Genomic DNA, 21,003 nt, shown 5'->3' on the forward strand with positions numbered 1-21,003 from the left:
GCTTACGATCCCAGAAGACAAGAAGCACACGTTAAAAAGCTCCAAGGGTTAAGGTCGTAAGTGACAGAGCATTTGAGTGAATGGAGATATGGGAAAATGAGAGACTGGGCTGGGTGGATGCTAACTTCATATCTGTAACCATACTCTTACTCTTCCTCAGTTGCTTGTTTTTCTATATCTACCTCTTCCTTCCTACTTATAGCCCCAGGCCATCCTGGACAGTCATTACCAGGTCAGCAATCACTATGGGGTATCCCAAGTTCATGTCTTCCAGGAATACCATCATTTGGCAATCACCTATGCAAATTGCACATTGACCACTGATGAGCAAAATCGTGCAAACCACATATAGATTGGGGATGTGGGGCTTTTGCCACTGGAGTTCCCCCAGCCTTGAGTGATGGTAGCAGAAGGCGCAGTGACAGCAGGTGCTGGGAGCAGCTGACTGGGGGCCAAGAGGATGGCTCTGACTCAGCAGCAAGGCCCTGCTCTGGCTCTTCTGTCCCAGAACTCTGGCTCTGCACAGAAGCAGCACAGTAAAGAGTGAATAATTGTGAGTGTGGAGGTTTCCCCACAAATCCGTGCTCCCCAGAAATTCAGTTGTCTCAGCTCTTAGTTCTCCCTAGAGTTAGAGGAAGGCCGCCTGTGGACTGCTGCTGAGGAGTGGCCAGAGGAGGTTTACTCTGGCTGGGGCTTAGAGGATGCAAACCTCCCCCCGCCAACTCTGCCCCAGCAGGGAAAGTGGCAGCTTTATGCCCCTAGCCGCCCCCAGCAGCTGCCCTGGGACTCACAGGCATGGCCAGCGAGAGAGGTGGGCATCTGAGGGTCTTCGGCAGACTTGTTGCCGTGGGGGAATTGTGGGACCAGTGTTGCCAGAGAGTCTAACTTTTCAGAGGAGCCGTACGTCTGGATTTCTCTGTAAAATCTGCTATTTCGCCATTTGCAACAGATTAAATTGTTTTAAAAACACCGCCTGGGCCAAACAAAATAAGATTTGGGGCCACCCTCTGCTCTATCCTTCAATTTAGACTCAAAACAGCAAGCAGAGTGTCCACTTCTTCAGTCCAAATGATAATGGCCCAGCCCCTGGGGTGCCATGCTCCTCCAAGCGCTCCTCCAGAGAGCAAAGTCGGCAAATGACACAAGGGCAGGAGCAAGTGCCAACATCAGTGGGGGTCGCAAGTCTGGTGCAGATTGAGAAGTGAGTGGCACCCTCCAGCCTCTGCTGCCCACTCTGTCAGGGCCACTCTTCCCAGCCGTGTCTGCCAGCACCAGGAAGAGATGCCCCAATCCTGCCCGAGGAGCGGAGGCGGTGGCCAGCACCTCAGGCACAAGCCCAGTCCTTCCCTCAGGCTAGGACATGGCTGGGTGCTGCCGTTTCTTTGCCCCCTACCTCAGGGAAGCTGAATAGACCCCTCATCATCCCCCCAGGGAAGCTGTGCGCTGGGTCCTGAGTGGCCCTCTGCATCTTGCTCTGCCCTTAGACATTTTAAGGTAAATCTATGAAGAGATGTATTTATTTGCTTTGTATGTGCTTTAGGTTGAGTTGATTTTGTTTTGACACCTTGGTTCAAAATAAGATCGACCCTTTGGAAAATCAACTTGTTAGAGCCATTCACTGGGCTTCAGCTCGAGGGCTTTAATTGAAAACAGCTGAGGCACAGTGACATCACCACAGGCCTCCAGACTGAAAGCGACCTCGCAGACTGGCTCGGAAGGGAAAGCGCAGCTTCAAAAGCCAGAGCCAGTGAAGCGAAGCTTTATCCTGGAGGAAGGTTTTGCTCCAAAATGGTTCCTTTAGTTTGTTTTTTAGAAATGAAGACGCTAAAGGAGCTGACCGGGAATATTTAAGACCTTACGAGAGTAAGAGTAAAAGAACTCACTGGAACTGTCTAAAAGCAGCCTCGCACAGGCTGTGTGCACGCAGGAGAAGGAGTGCATTCCCATAAGCAGACTGTGTGGTTTCTGTGACTTCAGGTTTGGCTGCCATTTTACTTACTCATGCTTGGACCCTTCTTCCCGCAGCACGTTGCTGTACCCTGTGTTTGCTAGTTAACGAGCATCATGCTGTCCCACGGCCTTTTTACATACACGCCCTGCTGCCTCCCACCTAGAACTGCAGCCTCTTGAGGGCAGTGGCATCTTATGCACAGGGGGTCTCCAGGGCCTAGTGCTCCTGTGCAGACAGCAGATTAAGAACTCTATTTCAGTTTAATGCAATACATACCTATCTACCCCTCTAATTTTGCAGGGACTTTAAAAGAAGCAGAGAGAGAGGAGGGGGATCCTCTCTGTTTGACCAGATTAGTTCAGATCACTCACTGGATGACACACTTCTAGGAGAATGAATGTCACATGTGGAGGGCACCCACTGTCAGGTGGTTGGGAAATCCTGGCAGCTAGACAGAGGCATTCCTGTCAGGTAGCGAGGATGCTGCATGAGGTGACTGAGGCAGGGAGGGCGGGGTGAATGCTCGTTTGGCTGAAGGCCAGGATACACAGTGGTGATCTGGCATTTTCACCTGGGGGAGGAGAGTCCTCACATACCCTGTCCTCAGGTTCAAGATGCTCCCTAAGCAGCACGACCAGTTCTCTTGATGCACATAGACAGAAAGAAGCCTGGAAGGACCGGCAGCCCCTGCGGGAGCTCGTCCATCCCTCCCTGTCTGGCCTGAGACTGATTTCCCTGGCTTCAGTTTCCTGAGCTGTCAAGATAGTTCCTTCGCACACTAAAGTTCTATGATTCTCCGACTTGCCCTAACCCCCAAATAGTAGTGGGAATGTTACAGCCTCTCTGTGGGGCTAATGATTAAGTTTCTGCTCATCCCTACCACTGTGTCTGGGGGAAGGGGTGGAGGTTCTTCGACCCAGGGGTGTTGGTAGGGCCAGGGAAGTCGCCCTAGGGTGAGGCCTTGGTCAGGGCTGAATGACAGGTGATCCTTCAGAAGGGCAGGTTCCTGCCAAAGACCTTCCAATCCTGCCCTGCAAACTCAGGGCAGAGGATGAGGAGCCCAGATGTTAATATTGACCTTTGTGAATGAGGCTTCTCGGGTGCAGAGTGGGCCTAGCGAAGGACCACCCAGCTTAACTGGAGCTGACAACCTCTGCCTTCTTTTCCTGCTTTTGGGAAATAATATACGGAAAGAACTAAGAACAGTGCCAAGCACAGGAATCCTACTCAACCAATGTCTGGTAGACGTGGAGGCAGTACCTCCAATTGGTTAGAGATGCCTCTGAAGATAGCTTGCTTGGACGCAAATCACTGCCCCTGTGTCCCTGGGCAAATCACTTCTCTCGTTTCTGTTGCCTCATCTATCCATAAGGGATGACAGTGTTAACAGCACCTTTTAGGGAAGTTGTAGGGACTCAGTCAATGTGCCATTAACGTGTTGGCTGAGGCGATTGTTCCTACCTTCCCTTCTTGCTGGATTTGGTTTCATGAAGTCTATATTTGGGAGAAAACAAACTCAACAGTCTGGGGGCAGGTCCAGGCTGTGTTTGCATTGACTGGGGAGCATAGGAGAAGGGTCTGCTCAGAGGTGGAGGTGGCGTTAGGAATTAGAGACACTATCTTGGTTAAGATTTAAAAAAAAAAAAAAAAAAGAAATCAGGGTAAGCAAACCTGGTTCCCATTAAGACAAGTGACTCAACACTCCACTTCTCTCCCCAAGCCATCATCTCTCTGCTTCTCCTCCCCCAAATTTGGGATATTCTTCTTTCTTAAAACTTTGCTGAAACTCTACCACATTAGCAGTTTGATGTCATGGGAAGTAGAGGAACATCAGAGTCAGGCAAATGGGGCTTGTCACTTTCTAACCATGTGATCTTGACCTCTCTGAGCCTTGCTCCTCTGGGAACTGGTAACACCTACATCACAGCTTTGTTGAGCAGAGGACATTAACAACGATCGCATATGTAGGCACACCTGGCACACAGTAGGCACTTAGCACATGTTCGTTCCCTTCCCCTTAGAGCAAAGCTATGTATGTTGAAGAAACCCTCCTGGTTTCTGGTCAGCCAAGGACTTCAGCAAGCCCAACATACATGCATCTTATAGAACAGCTACAGTTGATTATGTGTGTGATTATCTTTTTTTTTTTTTTTTTCCCTGTTCTAGTGTTCCCCTTCATTTACTTCCTCCTAGAGGTCTTTAGCCAGCTTTTCTCTGGTTTCTCCAGGTAGATTTTCTTCGTTTGCACCTCTCCACAGGGAGAGGGGGCACTGGGGGCTTGTGGCTGGCTGTGGTTTCCGAGCTTCTAAGTTCCCCCAAGCCCCTGCTGGGAGTGAGTTCCTGTCTTGGGTGTGTCTGGGTGTGCTCAGTCGAAAGGCCTTTTTTGAGGGGAGCTGTGTGTGCACAATACAGCTAGAGAGTGACCTTGTCCAGGGAGCTGTCTCCCCTTACCAGAATATGCAGGGGATTAAACACCCAATCTATATCATAAAATGGGGGCAGAAAAAGACCAGTTAGGAGCTAGGTGAGGGGGCTGTGGGCAGGTCAGGGGCCTCAATAAACAGAAATGTTAAACAAGAGCCTCTCCCAGCTCCACCCTAGCTTTAAACCCCACCATCTGCAAAGTTTGGCTCTAGAGGCCTCCCAATGACCCCAATCTAATTCCTCTCAACTCTGCAGTGACGGCTGAGGGCAGGACAATAAGGGGACTCCTTGAATCAGGCACCCCCCAGGGAAATTCCATCAACCCCCTTTGAGTTTGCATCTGCACACTGTAAGGGGCTGAGATAAGGGTGGGATGTGAACAGGAGGGAGGGGCTGGGGAGATAAGAGCCTTCAGGTTAGACGAGGTAGCCAGTGGGGCCAAGGCCTGGTGCAGGGGCCAGGCTAGGGGTGACGGATCCCAGGGGAAGGTCATATGCAGCCCCGTCCCCAGCCCTAGCTAATTGGGATCTCCTGGGTGGAAAGCAAGTGGGGATGTAATCAGGATAAAATCCAGAGCTAATGAGCTGTGGCAACAACAGGACAAAGGATTTAGTTACCATAAGCCAGGCGCAGCGCAGAGTAGAATCTAGCCCAACTCTGCCTCCTGCCCAGCTTCTCCCATCCACGACCCTCCCTCACCGCCCCCGCCTCTCCCCTGCAGTCCAGTCCGCTGGACCCCGAGTGTGAAGCGTTTCCCGCTCACCTGCAGCTCTGCCCCCCTTCCCATTCCTTTAGCCCTCTTTCGCTGTCCTCTCTCCCTGCTTCACCAGCCACGTGTCCCTCACTTCACCCTGCTGTTCCCGGTATTCCTCATTCCTTTGTTCTCCTCTGAGACAGTGGGAAGAGCCAGGCTCTGGACTGCCAGGGTAGGCTGGGTGGCAAAGGGTGAACCCAGGATGGCTGCCTAGGCAACGAGGAAAATAGGACAAACACCAGAAGTCCGAAAAGAAAGTGGAACCTACAAAGGAGGGTGCTGGCATTCCACCTGAGCCTGGAGACCCTGCTAACAAGCCTCATCCCCACTGTCCCCAGGGACTGGTCTAGAGGGACGCTCAGGCCGTCTCTGTGGGAGCCGTCACCAGACCCCTCACAGCCAGCTCCTGACCTTGGCCCAGGGCTAATCCTCTGCCTCCTCGCTCATGGCTTCCTTCTCAGAAGCCCCAGTGGCATATTCCTTCCTCCAAAAGACCAACCCAGCAGGGGAGCCCCAAAGAGGTAACACTACGAAGGTCAAGGGGACTTGGTTCCTCACCCAAGCACAGCTCCTCAGGCTGGCCAGGAGCCGCTGAGCAGAAGAGGCACAGCAGGGTTAGTGGAGAAGGGAGGAGGAGCCACAGGGCCTATTCTCTGAGGGACCGCATGGGAACCGGGGCCGTTAGTGACCACAGGGCCTGGGATTTTGAGGAGTCAGGACCCAAACTTAATTCTCCCTCAGTTAGGGAATGGGTTCCGGGTATGCAAGGTCACCTTTTCTGGTGGGGAGGAAAAGAGACCGAGTGAGCACAGTCTTGGGACCAGGCCATGGTGGTGGAGACAGCATGGCTCATGGGCTGGGACCTGGACAAACAGCCCAGTGGGTACAGGTGACCTTCAGGCCCGGTGGGGTAGATGGACCACCTAGTCCCAAGAGTCAGGTTCTGAGACTAAAGCTCTGTTCTTTGCTACACTAATGGATGTTCTCAGGGAAAACTGTAGCAGCTGTGCCCCAAACCGCCCCAGCCAGAGGCCCCACCACATGTGCACTGTGGACTCACCCACACTGGGTGGAATGTGTCTGCCTTGCCACCCCCACAGGCTTCAGGCCTATGGACTGTGGCTGGGAGGATGGCAGTGGCTGTAGGCTGACATGTGGACAGGTTTTTCTGTTACCGGTTGAGGACTCTTGCTGGCGATGAAGCTGATTCAGGCTATGACTGATTAAGAATGATGATTAACCCCCTATGAGTTGTTAGCAACCCTGGGCCTCAGGGGGCTATAAGTCTCTGTATGTTGGCCATGACCCCTAACTCACAGGGGCACACTCTTCCCATTCTTCTCTCCCATGCATAAGCACAAAGACCAATACGTCTAAGTGACTACAACAGAATGAGTAGTGACCATCTTCTTTTCCTCCCGAGTGGCCTCACTTTGCATCACTGTCCTGAGTCTGATGAGGTCAGAGGGCAGTCCAGTACCTGCAAGCTCACCCCTCATTAGCTAGTTATGAACTCACACCAGGTTTCAACTAAGGCCCCGCACTCAGCAAGACCTGGAGACCTGAGGAAGGGGCTTGGGTGCCCAGCACACGACTGGAGCCCCTCTCTCCTGTCCACATCCCACCCTCACCCCAGTTGGTCTTTCTCCATCTGACTGGCAATGGCTTCTGGCACTGATTTGATTTTCCTCCTCATAAAAGTGTAGTACAGTGGTTCTCAGTGTGGTCTTCAGACCAACAGCTCCAGCATCACCTGGGAGCTTGTTAGAACTGCAAATTCTCTGGCTCCATGTCAGATGTATGGTATTAGGAACTCTGAAGGTAGGAGCAAGCTATCCTATTTTGACAAGCCTTTCAGGGGGCTCTGATATATGCTTAGGTTTGAGAACCACTGGTATAGTATATTACCTAAGCATCCCAGGTAGGAGACCTCATTTAGTTCCTGACCCATACACAGAGAACCTGTCCGTGTGCATGTGATTTGCAGCTATAGTGTCTTCCCAAGGAAGTAAGGCTACCTACTTCCCATACTTCCAGCATGTAACCAATCTTTCAACCCCTGACAATGCAGAGGCCAGAGGCCAGATCTGGAATCCACTGAAAGGCTCTCCATAAGCCCTTTTCTTCCAGAAGGTGCAGCAGGAATTCAGATGGCTCTAGGCATTGCCATAGCAACTGTACCTTTCAGAAGCTGTCATGGACTAAAGGAGCAGGGAGTAGGCAATGCAGAAGAGAAGTCTGCCAGTGGGTGAAGCACAGCCAGCAGATGAGAGGCTGTGAAAATAAATGGGAGCTCAGGATGGCTGGGATTTATGGCCCAAGGCTTGCTGGGGTTGTTGTTTCCTCAAGCCCCAGGATGCATTTGCTACCTACCCGGGGGTCTTCACAGCTACAAAATAGCACCAACCCAGGCTAGGGTGCTGCATGGCAGCCTGACTCACACAGGGATCAGGGTGTGATTCTGAATGTCTCGCAAAAGATCATCTACCTGGGTTAAATGAGGCCCCTAAATGGCCACACAGCAATGAAGCAGAAAGATGACCACCCGTGTTCCAAGTCAGGGTTGAGGAAAGGGATCTAGCTTCAAACTTCTGATATGGGTCTGGGTCCTAAAGCAGATGCCAAGAAGTCATGAGGCACCTCAGGGGTCTTAGATAATAGTGATTTCAAGCTCTAAAAAATCAACTGTCAACCAGAACTTATGTAACAACGGAGTGCACCAGGTACAGGATGCTGGCAGCAGAGTTCATCCCTGTGACCCTCTCTACTCCCCCCCATATCAGTACCCTCCAGGTGCTGGTGAGCAGTGAGAGGCCAGGTGCTGAGCCTCTCCTGTAGGTGAAGAAGTTACTCCTTTGCAGACAGGAAGAGAGCAGAACTGCTACAGGTAACTAGGCCTGTGCAGCTGGGCAGCCCCCCAAGGTGCAGAGTGACACGCATGGGCCCAGGGGACACTGCCCAATGCCCCAAGCACCTCAGCTGGCCAGAGCACCTGGCTGCTTTGGAGCCACTGGTGCTTTTAGTCTGTTTCTTTTGCTTTTTCTGCTCTGGAAGCAGCAAGCAACTCACATGATGCTGAAGGTGGGATTCTGCCCTGTCCTCAGAGACAGGGTACAAAGTGTGAGAAGTCAGGATCATGGGGGCAAGCACATAGTCACACAACAGTGTCATCTCCAAGACCTGTTTTACCCCCCACAGCTAATCTCACCCTTGGTTAGCAATGAGTGTCCCCAAACTCTCCATATGGTTCCACTCACCTTTGCCCCTCTGTGGCCCTCCAGGCAAGCTGGGATCCCTGTTTCCTGACTGTGTGGGAGCGCTTTTCAGGGGTTTTCTTTGCCTGAGCTGCTGCTGGCTCTCCAGGCGTCAGCTCACTGCCTGGTCATAGTGGGTGGCCGGGGCGTGCTCAGGCAGGGCAGGGCTTTCTCCTGTAGGTGGAAGGTAGGTGTTCCTTTCACACCTGAGCAGAAACCAGCTCTTCGCCTCCATTTTCCCTCTCGCCCTCACACAGCTGGAGCGATCCAGGTTGCACCTGCCGTTCATACCTTGGGCTTAGGAGACTCGCAGGGTGGGGCGCTTCCACAACACCTGCCTTGCTTCTAGAAATGGGAGTAATGGAGGGAAGAGAGGCAGGTGGAGAGAGGAGGATGAAAAGGATTAACATCCACCCCGGGTTTTCCACCCTGACTGCTCCTTCAGGAGGTTTCCATGCGACTCTATCTACGTTCGTTCGGCTCTGCACAGACCTCCCCAAAGCGAAGGGGAGGGGTCTGCAGAAGCGAGTGGGGGATGCCAGGGAGCCAGCTGTGGGGCCTCTCCATTCCAGTCAATGCCCTTTATAAATATTTATAGCAGTTCTTCCACTAAAAATAATATCCGGGAGCCCAGAGAAAAAAATGAAAATCACCGGGACTTGGGCTTGACGATCACATGCGCGCGAGCCGATCGGCACCCCTAGGGGAGGCTGCGACACCCGCGCCCGGGCAGCGCGCCCCCTGGCGGCCCCGCTCGCGGCACAGACGCCCGGGCCGCGGGGGAGGAACCTTCCCCGCCCCCTGCCGGCCTCAGAGCCGCTCAGCACTCGGGGCGGGCCGGCGGAAGCCGAACCAGTGTGAGCAAAAGGAAGGAGGCTATTTTTAGCACTGTGGCCAGGGTGTGAATGTCTACAGAACAGAGCAAGGCCTGAAGCTTTCTTTGCAAGATAGACAAGAAAACCTGTTGGTTTCTAAAGGTCAAAGGTAAGGAGGAAACTTGCAACCCCATGCCAGAGAGCACCCCACGTGCTAGCCAGACGCTAGAAAGAGATGCATCAGGTCACACACACATGAGCTTAGTGCTTTCTCTTTTCAACCTCCAGGTAAGTTCCTGCTGCAGGGATGAGCCTGTGCCCCGAGAGGAGTAATGAAGAGGCTGGTACATGCAGGGCTGTGCAGGGAATGCCCACCAGCTGCTCCGCAGTCCCCTGCTTCCCACGGCTCTGGTGCCCTGGCAGGTGGAGTGACGTCTGGCAGCCTGCAAGCCTGGCCCAGGTGTGCAGCAGAAAGACGGACAGGAATGTGCCTCTAGGGGAAGGCCTTGCCTTCCTCATGTCGGTGCCAGCTCGCTCCGCGGCCTCTGTGCCTGTGCGAGACAGACTCACCGTTAGTCACGGGCACCGCGGAGGGCTCAGAGCAGACGCTGCTAACATCTGCTGTGAACAGGAGATCTGCAGGGAGGGGGCTACAGGGTGCTCGGCACCTTCAAGCGTTGGGGGTGAAGGGTGTCTCCTCTTTTCCGGTGGTATCTGGGGTCTTCTGCAGTCATTGCTTAGGTCATAGGGTCAGGAAATGTTTCCAAGGAATAAAGAACTGGGTTCACAGTGCAAGATTTGGAATATGGTGGTTTCTCAGGAAGAACTGTGGCCAAGAGAAAGGGCACAGAGGATGCCTATGAATACTGAAAGGAAAGGAGGGAAGCCTCAGCCTCAGGCCAGCAGAGAGCAGAACCAGAGAAGCCATGAAAATGAGGCACCTGTGTTTTGATGCTTTGCATTTGACTCTTTACTGCTGGTGAGTTTCCCATAACTCCTGATGTGGGTCAAAGACAAGGGGATTAGGAGGCAGAAGACCCAGCTCTGATTCCAGTTCTGGCACCAAGCTCCCACATATTGGGCCTTAGTTTCCTCCTATGTACCAAGAGGGGGTGGCCAGATGGCTCTAACATACCTTCCCTTCCACCCCAGTTCCTCTCGCCCTGGGGTGAGAGGGGCTTTGGCAGGCTCCTGCAGGGCGAGTCAGTTCCTGATTTCCCCAGTTGGCTGCAGCAGCCTAAGCTTGCTGTTGGGAAGGGCTTTGCCTGAATGTGCACAGGGAGTTTAGGGAGAAGTCTCCCCAAGCCCCTGAGGCTCTCTCTCTGACTTCCAGGGCAGCGAGACAGAGTGTGTTTCATGGGTGCTGTGTGTCCGCAGCTTACACGTCCCTGAGTCAGGCTGCTGGGAGGTGCCAGGGTGACAGCAAGCAGACCCCTTCAAGGGCCTGCACAGTTGGGAGGCAGAGGGCCGGGAAAGGACCTGGAGGCTGTGCCAGGATGACCCTACTTGGAAGGGTCTGAAAAAGTTCCCTTTCTGGATCATGGGGCTGTGGCCCTGGCTTTTCTACCCTGAAGATCTGTAACTGAAGAAGATGGCTAGTTTTTAAAAATAAGAAGTGGGGAGGGGAGGGAAGAAACGGTTTTAAAATGAAGTCTCAGGGCTGCACCAGAGGAATGTGTACATGAAGAAACTCTTCTCCTGAATGGCTTGACTGTCCAAGTACTCTTGTCCCCTCCTTTTAGTGAGCATATCCAGAAGGTGCAATATGTTGGAGCTGGGACTAGATAGAGCTAAAGTCTTGAGATGGAAAAATGGGAAAGACTAATTCCTAAAGGCAACGGGCATTTGCCTGTGGGGACACCTGTACTTTTACTCATGTGTTCATTTAGGAAGTGAGACAGTGCAGCTTGGCCAGACTATGGGAAACGGCTTGGTCTGCTTTGTAGTCAGTGTGGTCCTGCATGACTCAAATATGTGTCTGTGGGTCAGGGACTATGGCAGTGCTGGGTGACAGAACTCCAGGGGCGTGCTGGCTGTGGGAAAGGGGCAGCCCAGGGAGGTGACCACTCTTAGCAGGCCCTCTGCCGCCTGCTTCCCTAGAGCCTGTTTCAGCCAGCAGTGTGGGGTCTGCCAATGCCATCCCCAAACAGTTGACACCAGGCCATGCCTGAGGACCAGGCCCATGGACAGCACAGTGCCAGACAGGCCACGGCCTGGAAACAGGACAAAGGGGGCACCCTGGCGGAGCAGGGGCCAGAGGGAAGGTACAATTGGGCTCTTTCAAGAAAATCCTAATTGTATCCCCACCTGTTAGGACTGCTCAGGCTTGGGACATGTGACTGAAGAAAGGGGAGGGGAAATGAAGATAAGAAGGAAGAGGGCACACTGTACTCACCTGAGCTTCCTCTTTGTTCAGGCTCCTTCGCTTAACCTGTGGCAACACGGGCAGAAATAACACACCGACGTCACACCCAAGGTCTTCTCACCCCCAGACCTCCGCCGAGGGAGCTTTCCTGACCCGCCCACCCCAGGGGCTTCTGGACTTGCCTCTGCCCTTTGTTACCTGCATGTCGACTTTCCCCAACCAGATATGATGACGGGGTAGGGTCTTACTATCTGCTACCAGCAACTAACACAAAACAGCCACGGAGGCCGGTGCTTCTCAAGAGAAGGAAAATAACATAAAATGGAAACAAAGCCACCTTAAATCTAGAGAGCAGCTGCATCAGGAGGGGCAAAGCCCATCTGAAAGTGAGGAAGGTGAAGATGAATGACACTTTGGTTAGGGCAATACTTCCTTCGTGCAGATGCATCTGCTTTGGAATGCTCTTGCTCACCCTGGAATCTCCAACACTGCCCACACTCTCAAGAGCCTGTGTCCATTCCTCAGAGGCCACGGCTGTCCAGACATGCACCAGGGTTCCTTAAGTGCAAACTGGATCTACAGCCCCCAACACTGGGGATGACAGGCTCTGGGAAAGGAGATTCTGAAGGACACAGGAGCATAAAGGGAGGCTCTGTGGTAGCCAAGATGAATTTAGGGCTCTGGGACAATATGGGGGAAGTTCTGTTCGTCTATGCTTCATCTACATAGTCTTGGTTACACTCAGGGTAAGGGGTGAGGGGAGGGAAAGTAGGAAGGTACCCCAGTGGACAAGTGTTCCACAGGATGCAGCCAGACAGAGAGCCAGGGTAGAACAGGGAGAGGCACGAGGGAGGGGTGAATATGGTTGGGATATCTGGCTTGGTCTGAATTCTTCAATTCTAGACCTTGTCTAGAATTCTTCCCTCAAACTCTGGAATATGCATTCTTGGCTCCCAGAGTTTCTACATTGAGTAGAATATGTTTGCCTGACAGGGTACTGACCAAGTTGTGTTTATATTAAGTCAGGGTGATTGCAACCCCAAAGCAGCAGATATTCTCTCTCTGTCTATGGCTGATAGTATTGATCTCTAATGCCCAGGTGACTATAGTCAGGGCAAGGTCAGTCTGCAGCAAAATCTCATGTCAGGTCATGGCAGAGAATCAGAAGGTCCACCCAGAAAAACACTTGATCTTATAATGACACCCACATAAGAGATGCACCATAGCTACAGGTATATATCCCAGGACCTATACGATGTTGAGAGTCAAACATTTTTTTAAAACTCTACCCATCCCTCACCCCAGCTCTTAACATTCTTGCCCTCAGGGATGACACCTAAAAACCACAGAAATAAAAATTCAGGCATTCTCACAAAAAGATTTCATATAGACATACAGAAACTCTAGAATATGCATTGAAAGAGAAAGGAAATACTAAGAACAAGAGGCATAGAAAGAAGAGCTGCTGACAGGGCAACTCAGGTGCAAAGACAGAGAGCCTCTGAGGCCACAACGTACCAGGCAAGGGAAACCACCCCCAACTCACCTGTGAGACATGGCCCACATTCAGACTTGAGCCAGGACTAAGGGCAGAGTTCATGGCCAGGTCAAAGCTTGTGTGGTTGGGGCAGAGTCCTAGGTTTGCTTTGGGGGAGTGGAGGGAGCCTTAGGAGAGGCATGCGAAAAGCTACTGGGGAAGGGAGGGTTTATGGGAAGAGAGGCCAAAGAAGCAACTGTTATGTCTTCAGCCAAGAACATTCCACATGAACGCTGGGATTTGGTTGGACTGTGTGCATGCGCATGCGTGTGTGCATGTGTTTGGAGCATGTGTTTATGTAAGTGTACATTTATCTCTATCTCCTCTTCACCTCTTGCCCTACAATGCTCCTGCCTTCTTTACTATCTGCACAGGAAAGCCTGTCTTCTCTGTGTGGCATCTCTGGATGTTTGAGACACTGCTGCTCTCTACTTCTGACCTTTGGACGTCCATGCCGAACATGTCCTCATCACTTCATCATGGCTATTGTCCACTTTTTCCCAGGCCTCGCTCTGACTCACTAGATGATTTCAGCACCTGCAGCACGTTTCTCTTCTCCCAGTTCTGTCCTCAGCCATGTCAGTGCCCTTGCTGACAAGTTCCTTGCCCCCTGAGACTCGAGAGACCTGCCTCTCTTCTCAACACTAGTCCCTATGGGCAAACCACACTCCAGCCCCACCATCCCAAGGGGCTTTCCCTTCCCTTCACAGTTTCCTTACCTAGATCTCTCGCTTGGCTTCTTTCTACCTTTCCTTAAGACTTTCCCACTTCACTTAGTCTACTAGTTCTGCTCAGACTAAAGCATAGGGGTTGGAGTTAGAGATGCTTGGGCTGGATCCTGCCTCTGCCATTTAGTACGGGTCACGTTATTCACCCCTGAGTCTTGTCTAGAATTCCTCCCTCACGAGGCTGTGGAATCAAGTGAGAAGGGTGTGTTACGTGCTCAGTATTCAGTAGGCACCTGTGAGGGCTAGTGTCGGCTCCTCCTCATCTTTCCTACCTTCTCCTCCTGAGGGTGACCGACTACTCCATTTCTCTCCTCTGATAAGGGACTCTATCACATAACCTTATTTCCTTAGATTTGTTCATTTAATGACACCCTACTAAGTGCCAGGCACTGTTCTAGGCACTGGGAATACAACATGAACAAAACAGACCAAAATCTCTGCCTTTGGGAGCTTACATTTTAGAAGAATCCAGCAACAGACACATTAATATACGACAGAAGTAACAGCTAACTATCAAATATCCAAAGAGAATTTTGTTATTTGTTCACTATAACATAGAAGGATGAAGATTAAGAGCATGCAGTTTAGAGTCAGCAAGACCCAATTCAAACCCAGTCTTTGCCATTTAGTAGCTACATGAATGGAATCTGTCTGAACCTGTTTCCTCATTGGTGAAATGGGGATATTACTATATATCTCACAGTGCTGTTAATGATTAAGTGAGATAACACACAAAAATCATTTAGCATAGCTCTTCTACATAACAAGTATTAAATAGGTTTATATGTAATACAACCAGAAAGGCATTACTGTCCTTTGCTGACAACTTATTTTCTTTTATTTTCCCACAAAACCACAAAATCATTTGGTTATTCCAGCCCACGATCATCTCTTTCTTTTCAGAAACTCTTATTGTACTTACAATTATATGCTCAAAGTTTTATGATTAACTTTTTCTGCCATTTCATTTAATTTTTTCCTATTTACTCTGCATATCTTAGTCTTGCTTTCCTAATAAGATTATAAACGCCTTGAGGCAAGGGGTCATGTTTTATGTTTTACTTGTACCTGCTTCCTGTATCCCAAGCATCTATCACAGTATCAAGAAATCAGGAAGCCTTTGTTGACTGACTGACATTACCACCTGTAGGGCAAACCTGACTGTCCAATGGGAAAGGTGGGTAGAAGGAACAGTGGGGATCTGGCTCTGGGAAAGGCAGCAGCAGGAAGGCAGGCAGAAACAAAGGGGGCAGGATAATTCCCTCCATGGGCTGCACTGCTCTGGGTCCCATTCAAACAAGGGGTCCTGTCGAGCTGCCTTTACCTCTGTCTTTCCCATTCTGCATCTTCTCTTCTTCCTCCTCTGCACCTTCCTCTGCTGTGAAAACAAGTCCAAGGAGGCCAGTGACCCTTCAGCACAGTACAAGCATAGAATGAGGGTGAACACAGTAACTTCTTAGGCTTGGGGTGAAACCCTAGCTAAAGTCTCACGCTGCAGGCCTCCAAGAGTGCCTAAACTCACCTAGCCTGCACCTTGTGTGGTCCACACGCCAGCACTGTTTAACAGAGTCTGTAAGCCCTGAGCCCGTAAGAAACAGGGCAGTCTAATGTCACCCACCCTCCTGCTGGCTCTTCCACTGGCTTCCGTGGTGATGGGGTTGGGGCTGTGGGGGTGCCTGCCCCATCTCTATGACTGTTTTCTCTAAAGTGATGACATCCACCAGGGACATGTCTTGCATTCAGGTTCAAGAAAGCAGCCATAAAAGTACATGGTTGGGGGACTGTCTAGATTAACACTCGTTTCTGTAAAAACAACCAAAAACCAAACAACAAACTTAAAAGGACCACAGACCAAGCTGTGTAGAAAACAGCTAATGCCATTGAAGGATGATTTTCCTGGGGCCTACTCAAGGGAGGTCACGGATGCCTTGTGCTCTGCAGAGGTAAGATCTCCTGTGATGTAGGGTAGTGTGTTCAGCCTTGGGTGCTCACTCTGAATTGGGGCCTTGGAAAATTGGGCCGCATCCTGGTGTGGTCAAGCAGGATGGTAAAGTGAAAGTCATGTCACATTCAGAATGCATGAAGGAATTGGGAACAGCGGCCTAAAAAATAGAAGATGCAGGAAAAGCTGTGCTATCTGCCATTAAACACTTGAATGGCTAACCTGCAGAGAAGGGACTATAGTTATTCTGGTAGCTTTAGAGTGAGAAACAAGGATAAGTCAGTTACAGAAAGGCAGATTTTGGCTCCCCAATCAGGAAGAATTTTTCAGTGTTTAGAGCTGATCATGAGTGAGTTCACTGGAAACAGTCAAACAGAGGATTTTTATAGTGGGTGACAAGGTTGGTTAAATGATGTCTGAGACCCTTTCCAATTCTAGGATTCCGTTATTTGTGAAAATATCTTTTTTAAGATGAAGAGGACAAGCGAGGGATATATATGGTATGTGCACACTATATAGAATATATGTAAAGATAATCTGAATATCTACTCTCATTCTAACAAAAACCTGTGAAACCACTATCAAAGAGGTAGTAAAAATGTGTTGGTGATGGCCATTCACTGAGAAGCTGGCACCCCCGCAAGTAAAGGGAGAGTTTTTCCTGCATTTATAGGGATACTGTGTCACATGTGGATGTAGTCCATGTCTCCCTGTAGGCTTCAGTGCTTGGGAGAGGAGAGCATCAGGGAAAGGGGCCCTCGTGGGACCCTGGGTAGATGTCCCATCCTGGGTGGGGTAAGGGCATTGGCTTAATGTTCAGAAGGCCTAAGTTCCAGGTCCAGCTCTGCCTTTTCAAGTTGCACGACTTCAGGCAAATCACTTTTCTGATAATCACTCTCTGCATTTTTGAAGTGAGGGGAGTGGACAAAGGGATCTCCAAATTACATAATTTTGTTAAAACCGTCCTTTCCTACTATGAGAGACTGCTGAGTATCCCTATAAACTTTAAATTTTTGTGAAGCTATTTGGTCTCTGTGCTTTATGTTTAATGAAGTCCAATTACTTCTCACCTTAGGGTGATGAGCTCATGAGCCACTTATTTTGCATAAACTACAGAAAAAGGCCACAAGGCACAAGCGTAGTTAATTCCCATGGCCTGAAATCCCCTAAGAAATTCCCTCTAAAAGTGGGATTTCTGGCATGGGGGGGGGGTTATACTCAGGAAGGGACCTTCTACTCATCTGTGAAGTCGTCCCCAAGGCTGTCACCTCTTCTGTTTATGTGTGTGTGCAGGGGGCCAGTACTTCTGACGGGAGTTGAGAAACAGGACCAGAATGGAGAGAGTGGCACCAAAGAGCTCCCTGCACAAGAGAATCAGCATCGAACCTTAACTGAACTGGAAAAACCAACCTAGGCCACACACACACTTGTCCTCTTGTAAATGAAAACAGGCACACTTGTGAGCACAACTGTGGGCTAGACCTTGGTCTGGTCCCATGACAACCTGAAAGGTGTATGCTTTCCCCTCAAAGGTCTGAAAAAATACCCAGGGCTTGCCTTCCCTAAGACTGTTTGAATAGTTCATGGAAAAACCGCTTTATATTTTTATTTAACAATCCTATTAAGCTACTTCAAGGTATTTAAAAGCACTACATTAAGTGAAAAGAAACAGAAGAGAGCCATCGGTATGACTGACCTACAGCACTTAGGAAGGAAACCCATTTATTTAATATATAACATGGAAATCCCACTACTGTAAAACAATTAGTAAATACCAGGCAGCTATGTAACAGTCTTGGGGATTCTTGGAGATATGATGATATGTGAATGGCCTTTTATTTTATCTCTTTTCCCTGGGTTTTATGTAAGGAGACGATGCCATGAGGTAGAGGTCTCTGGGAAGTCACTGGAGTAGTTCAGCGATGGAGAGACTGAGAAAGAAGTTGTAGATAAGACAGAACATGAGCAGCGAAGGCAGCAACAGACTCAGGTCATGAACTTCAAGTGCAATCAGAGCCTAGTCATGGACAAAAGGAGGGAATAGGGTTTCAAAACCAAATCAAACAGGAGAGAGCAGAAAGGCAGCTGGGAGAAAGTCCAGAAGCTTTTGTGGCTGATTCGGTTCCACATCCAGGAAAGCATCAGAATGAGATGGTTGGTCAGGCCTAGGGAAAGAGCAGCTGTGGACGAGGCACGGATGGAAGACAGGTGAGGAAGGGCCTAACTGTACTCAGAGACTGGAATTTCTTCAAATTCAGAACTGTGTTTGCTTCACAAGACGTAGTCTTCAGGTAAACCTAAATGTGTAATTGTCTCTATGAGGTCACACGTGGGACAGAGCCTCTCTGGGAGAAGAATCCAGTGTTCCTAGAAGGCAAAAATGAACTGAGTGGTGGGCTGGGGGCGAGCTTCTACCCGTGCTGGTGAGGGGGTGAGGGGGCGTGGGTATGGAGGGGAGCATATGAGCTGGGTGGGAGCTCTGGCTTCACCTGAATGGAGCTCCTTCACCAGGGATGACATGGTGTTGGTGATGGAGTCAGCAGCCACCAGCAGGTCATTGCGGAGGTTTCTCCTCGCACCTGAGGAGAGTCAGAGCAGATGGCAATGCCAGGCTGGGTGGGCATGAAGAAGAGACGACGAGTAACACCTGAGCTCTGCCAGGCCCTGGGACACAGGTGCAGAACACCTAAGGGGGGATGGGCCTCAGTAGCGCCACCTGCTCCCAGGCACCTCAGGAGCATGAGGTACCAAATCCACTCTTTTCACCCCTGCTGCCTTCTCTAGCAGAAGAGCAGAGGATCCTGCAAATTCCACGTGTCACAGCCACCAAGCAATAAAAAGAGCTGGGTGCCAGGACAAGTGCTACCCCACGGTGTCTTTCAGCCTCAGGTGGGACTTCACTCTCCAGCACCCACCTAGTCCCCAGCCACAGCAAAACTAACCCCTTTGTCTTCCCCCTCAGCGACTTAACGCTGCTGGTCGCTAGTTCCTCGGTTGACTGTGGCAAATCCACACTTCCTGTGTCTTCAGCAAGGTCCTACTTAGAGCACTACTCTTCCTTCTTTTGCTTGCTCTGAAGACCTTCTAGACTAAGTATATGACTTTGGGAATTATTCCATCCAATTTCCATAAAAGATGCAAAGCCCAAAGGACAAGGCACTGCCCATAACTCAGGAAAAACAACACAAAAGCCCAGGAAGCCTGTTCTTCACACACACGTGAAGCCTGCAGACCTCCCACTGAAGACCAGCCCATGGAATGAGAAGGGGCCAGGGCTTCACTTATTCATTCTGTCTGTGAATATCTGATCATTGAAAGCTAAGAGCCAAAAAGAAAAGAAACTGGAAAAATCTCAGCAGGACTCCTGTACATGTTTCCAAACCCCTTCAGCTCCCCATCATACTCCGCTCCAGGCACTCACCTTGGGCAAAGGCCTCCTGCATGTCACCCCCTACCCCGCTCAGCGAGTCCTGTGGACAGTGGGTGGGCGTGGAGCCAGCAGACGTGGAGCGGACTGGCATGGGCATCGGCCGGCCACTGCCATGAGTGGGCGACGTGTGTGGCGACCCTGTGGCCTGGGCCTGAGAGGACCAAAGAGATAAAGCACGTTATCACAGGTGTCCAACCTCTCTGAGGAAGGAGGAAAGTCCTTTTCCTCTGTCCACCTGAGCCAGCTAGCAGGCTTCATTCAGACCAGTGATGCCTGATCGACTGTATTTGAAAGGAAGGAGTCAGGCTGCCTCTAGGACTGGAGAGAGGAAGAAAAGGAAGAAGGAAAGGGGGCAGGAGGAAGGGAGAAAACCCAATAAGAAGAGACTAAGACTGGGAGGGAGAGAAGAGGCTAGCACAGAGAGGTAGGACTTTCAGGCAGAAAGACTGCGCAGAGCAGCTGGCCTGAGGATCCAGGAGGGGTGGCTCACACAACGGAGAAATCACGCATGGCCATCATTCATTCGCAGACACATTCATGTACCATATTTGATCCCCTGCAACCCAGGGGTAGAAAGGGCATATATTTTCATGGCCATTATAGAGAAGAAAAACAGGGATGAAAAGACCAAGTGTTGTGTCAGGCTACACAGCTCACCAGTGGGAGACGCTGGAAGAACCCTGGACTACAAGGGCAGTGGCCGAGCTCTGCACCCCCACACCATACAGTGCAGCTCCTGGGCTGCATGACAGCAGCTCAGCCACAGGCTGCATCCCAGGAGCGGGGCACAGGGAGGTCTCTCGTGGGCCACCCCACAGGGACTAGTGAGAACGGACATGTGTTAAGTAGAAACGGAACTTCCCTTGCGCAAGCCCTGGAACAGTTTTAGAGAAAGCTTGGAGCACTGGATAAAACAAACAAAGAGGACAGCTAGTCAAAGGCAGTGCTCTGCTGCCCTTCAGAGCGAGGGGAGCTGAGTGTGGCAGACAGACTGGGGTTTTCTGTGCAAGCAAAACTGGGAAAACATAAGCCAAAGTGTGAGAATGAGTTCAAATGAGGATAATTATCCTTCTGGGGATCTAGCTCAGAAACCCCACACACAAACAGAATCTGCCCAAACAGGCAGACAGGCCGTAGGCACAGTGCCTCACCTCAGTGCTTCAGGCATGTGGGCGCTGAACGTAAACAGCACTGGCTTGTTCTCTACGGTTCTTACTTTGAGTCATTTGTGTGTGTGTGTGTGTGTGTTTTAATTTGAGAAAATTTTTAAAATACAGAAAATAAAAATTATAACACAATAAATGACCCCATATTGATATTTGTTAATATTGTGTCAAATCTGTTTCAACCTAAAAATATTGCAGGTAAATCTGAAGACCCCCTTTGACACCAATTCTTTCCAGTCCCACTTCCTTCTTCTTATCCCTTCAGAAGCAACCATTATCAAAGATTTTGGTGTGAAACTTTTTACTTATGTGTCCATATGTAACTGAATAATATATGATATTTCTTGCTTTTAAATTTTGCATGAATGGTATTGTACTCCACGTATCATTTTGCAGTTTGCTTTTATCACTTAACATAATTATCTTTCCATGATTCAAACAAATATGAACTTAGACCCTTACCTAACATCATAGACACAAAAACTAACTCAAAGTGAACCATAGTAACTATAAGAGCTAAAACTATAAAACTTCTTAAAGAAAACATAAGAAAAATATTGTGACCTTGGGTTAGGCAAAGATTTCTTAGATTTGATACCAAAACCACGATATCTAAAGGAAAAAATTGATAAACTGG

General features: G+C 50.1%; 1 protein-coding gene across 17 annotated transcripts in view; it reads right to left on the reverse strand.

Annotated features, from left to right (window-relative positions):
* Nucleotides 1-9,454: 9,454 nt before the first annotated feature.
* Nucleotides 9,455-21,003, reverse strand: part of DTNB (dystrobrevin beta) — a 291,517-nt gene continuing 279,968 nt past the window's right edge. For 4 of the 17 annotated variants that reach the window (XM_063077628.1, XM_063077626.1, XM_063077622.1 and 1 more), the window contains 5 exons: nucleotides 19,192-19,351; nucleotides 18,260-18,349; nucleotides 15,153-15,206; nucleotides 11,594-11,629; nucleotides 9,713-9,749 (listed from right to left, as the gene is read on the reverse strand). In XM_063077628.1, the coding sequence (XP_062933698.1) occupies nucleotides 11,625-11,629; nucleotides 15,153-15,206; nucleotides 18,260-18,349; nucleotides 19,192-19,351 (309 nt within the window). In that variant the 3' untranslated portion in view covers nucleotides 9,713-9,749; nucleotides 11,594-11,624. Of the gene's footprint in view, nucleotides 9,750-9,866; nucleotides 10,025-11,593; nucleotides 11,630-15,152; nucleotides 15,207-17,416; nucleotides 18,350-19,191; nucleotides 19,352-21,003 lie in introns of those variants that run through there. The other 13 variants (XM_063077625.1, XM_063077623.1, XM_063077619.1 and 10 more) reach the window with 8 other exon arrangements.

This window comes from Cynocephalus volans, chromosome 14 (assembly GCF_027409185.1).
Source record: "Cynocephalus volans isolate mCynVol1 chromosome 14, mCynVol1.pri, whole genome shotgun sequence".
Classification (NCBI taxonomy): Eukaryota; Metazoa; Chordata; class Mammalia; order Dermoptera; family Cynocephalidae; genus Cynocephalus; species Cynocephalus volans.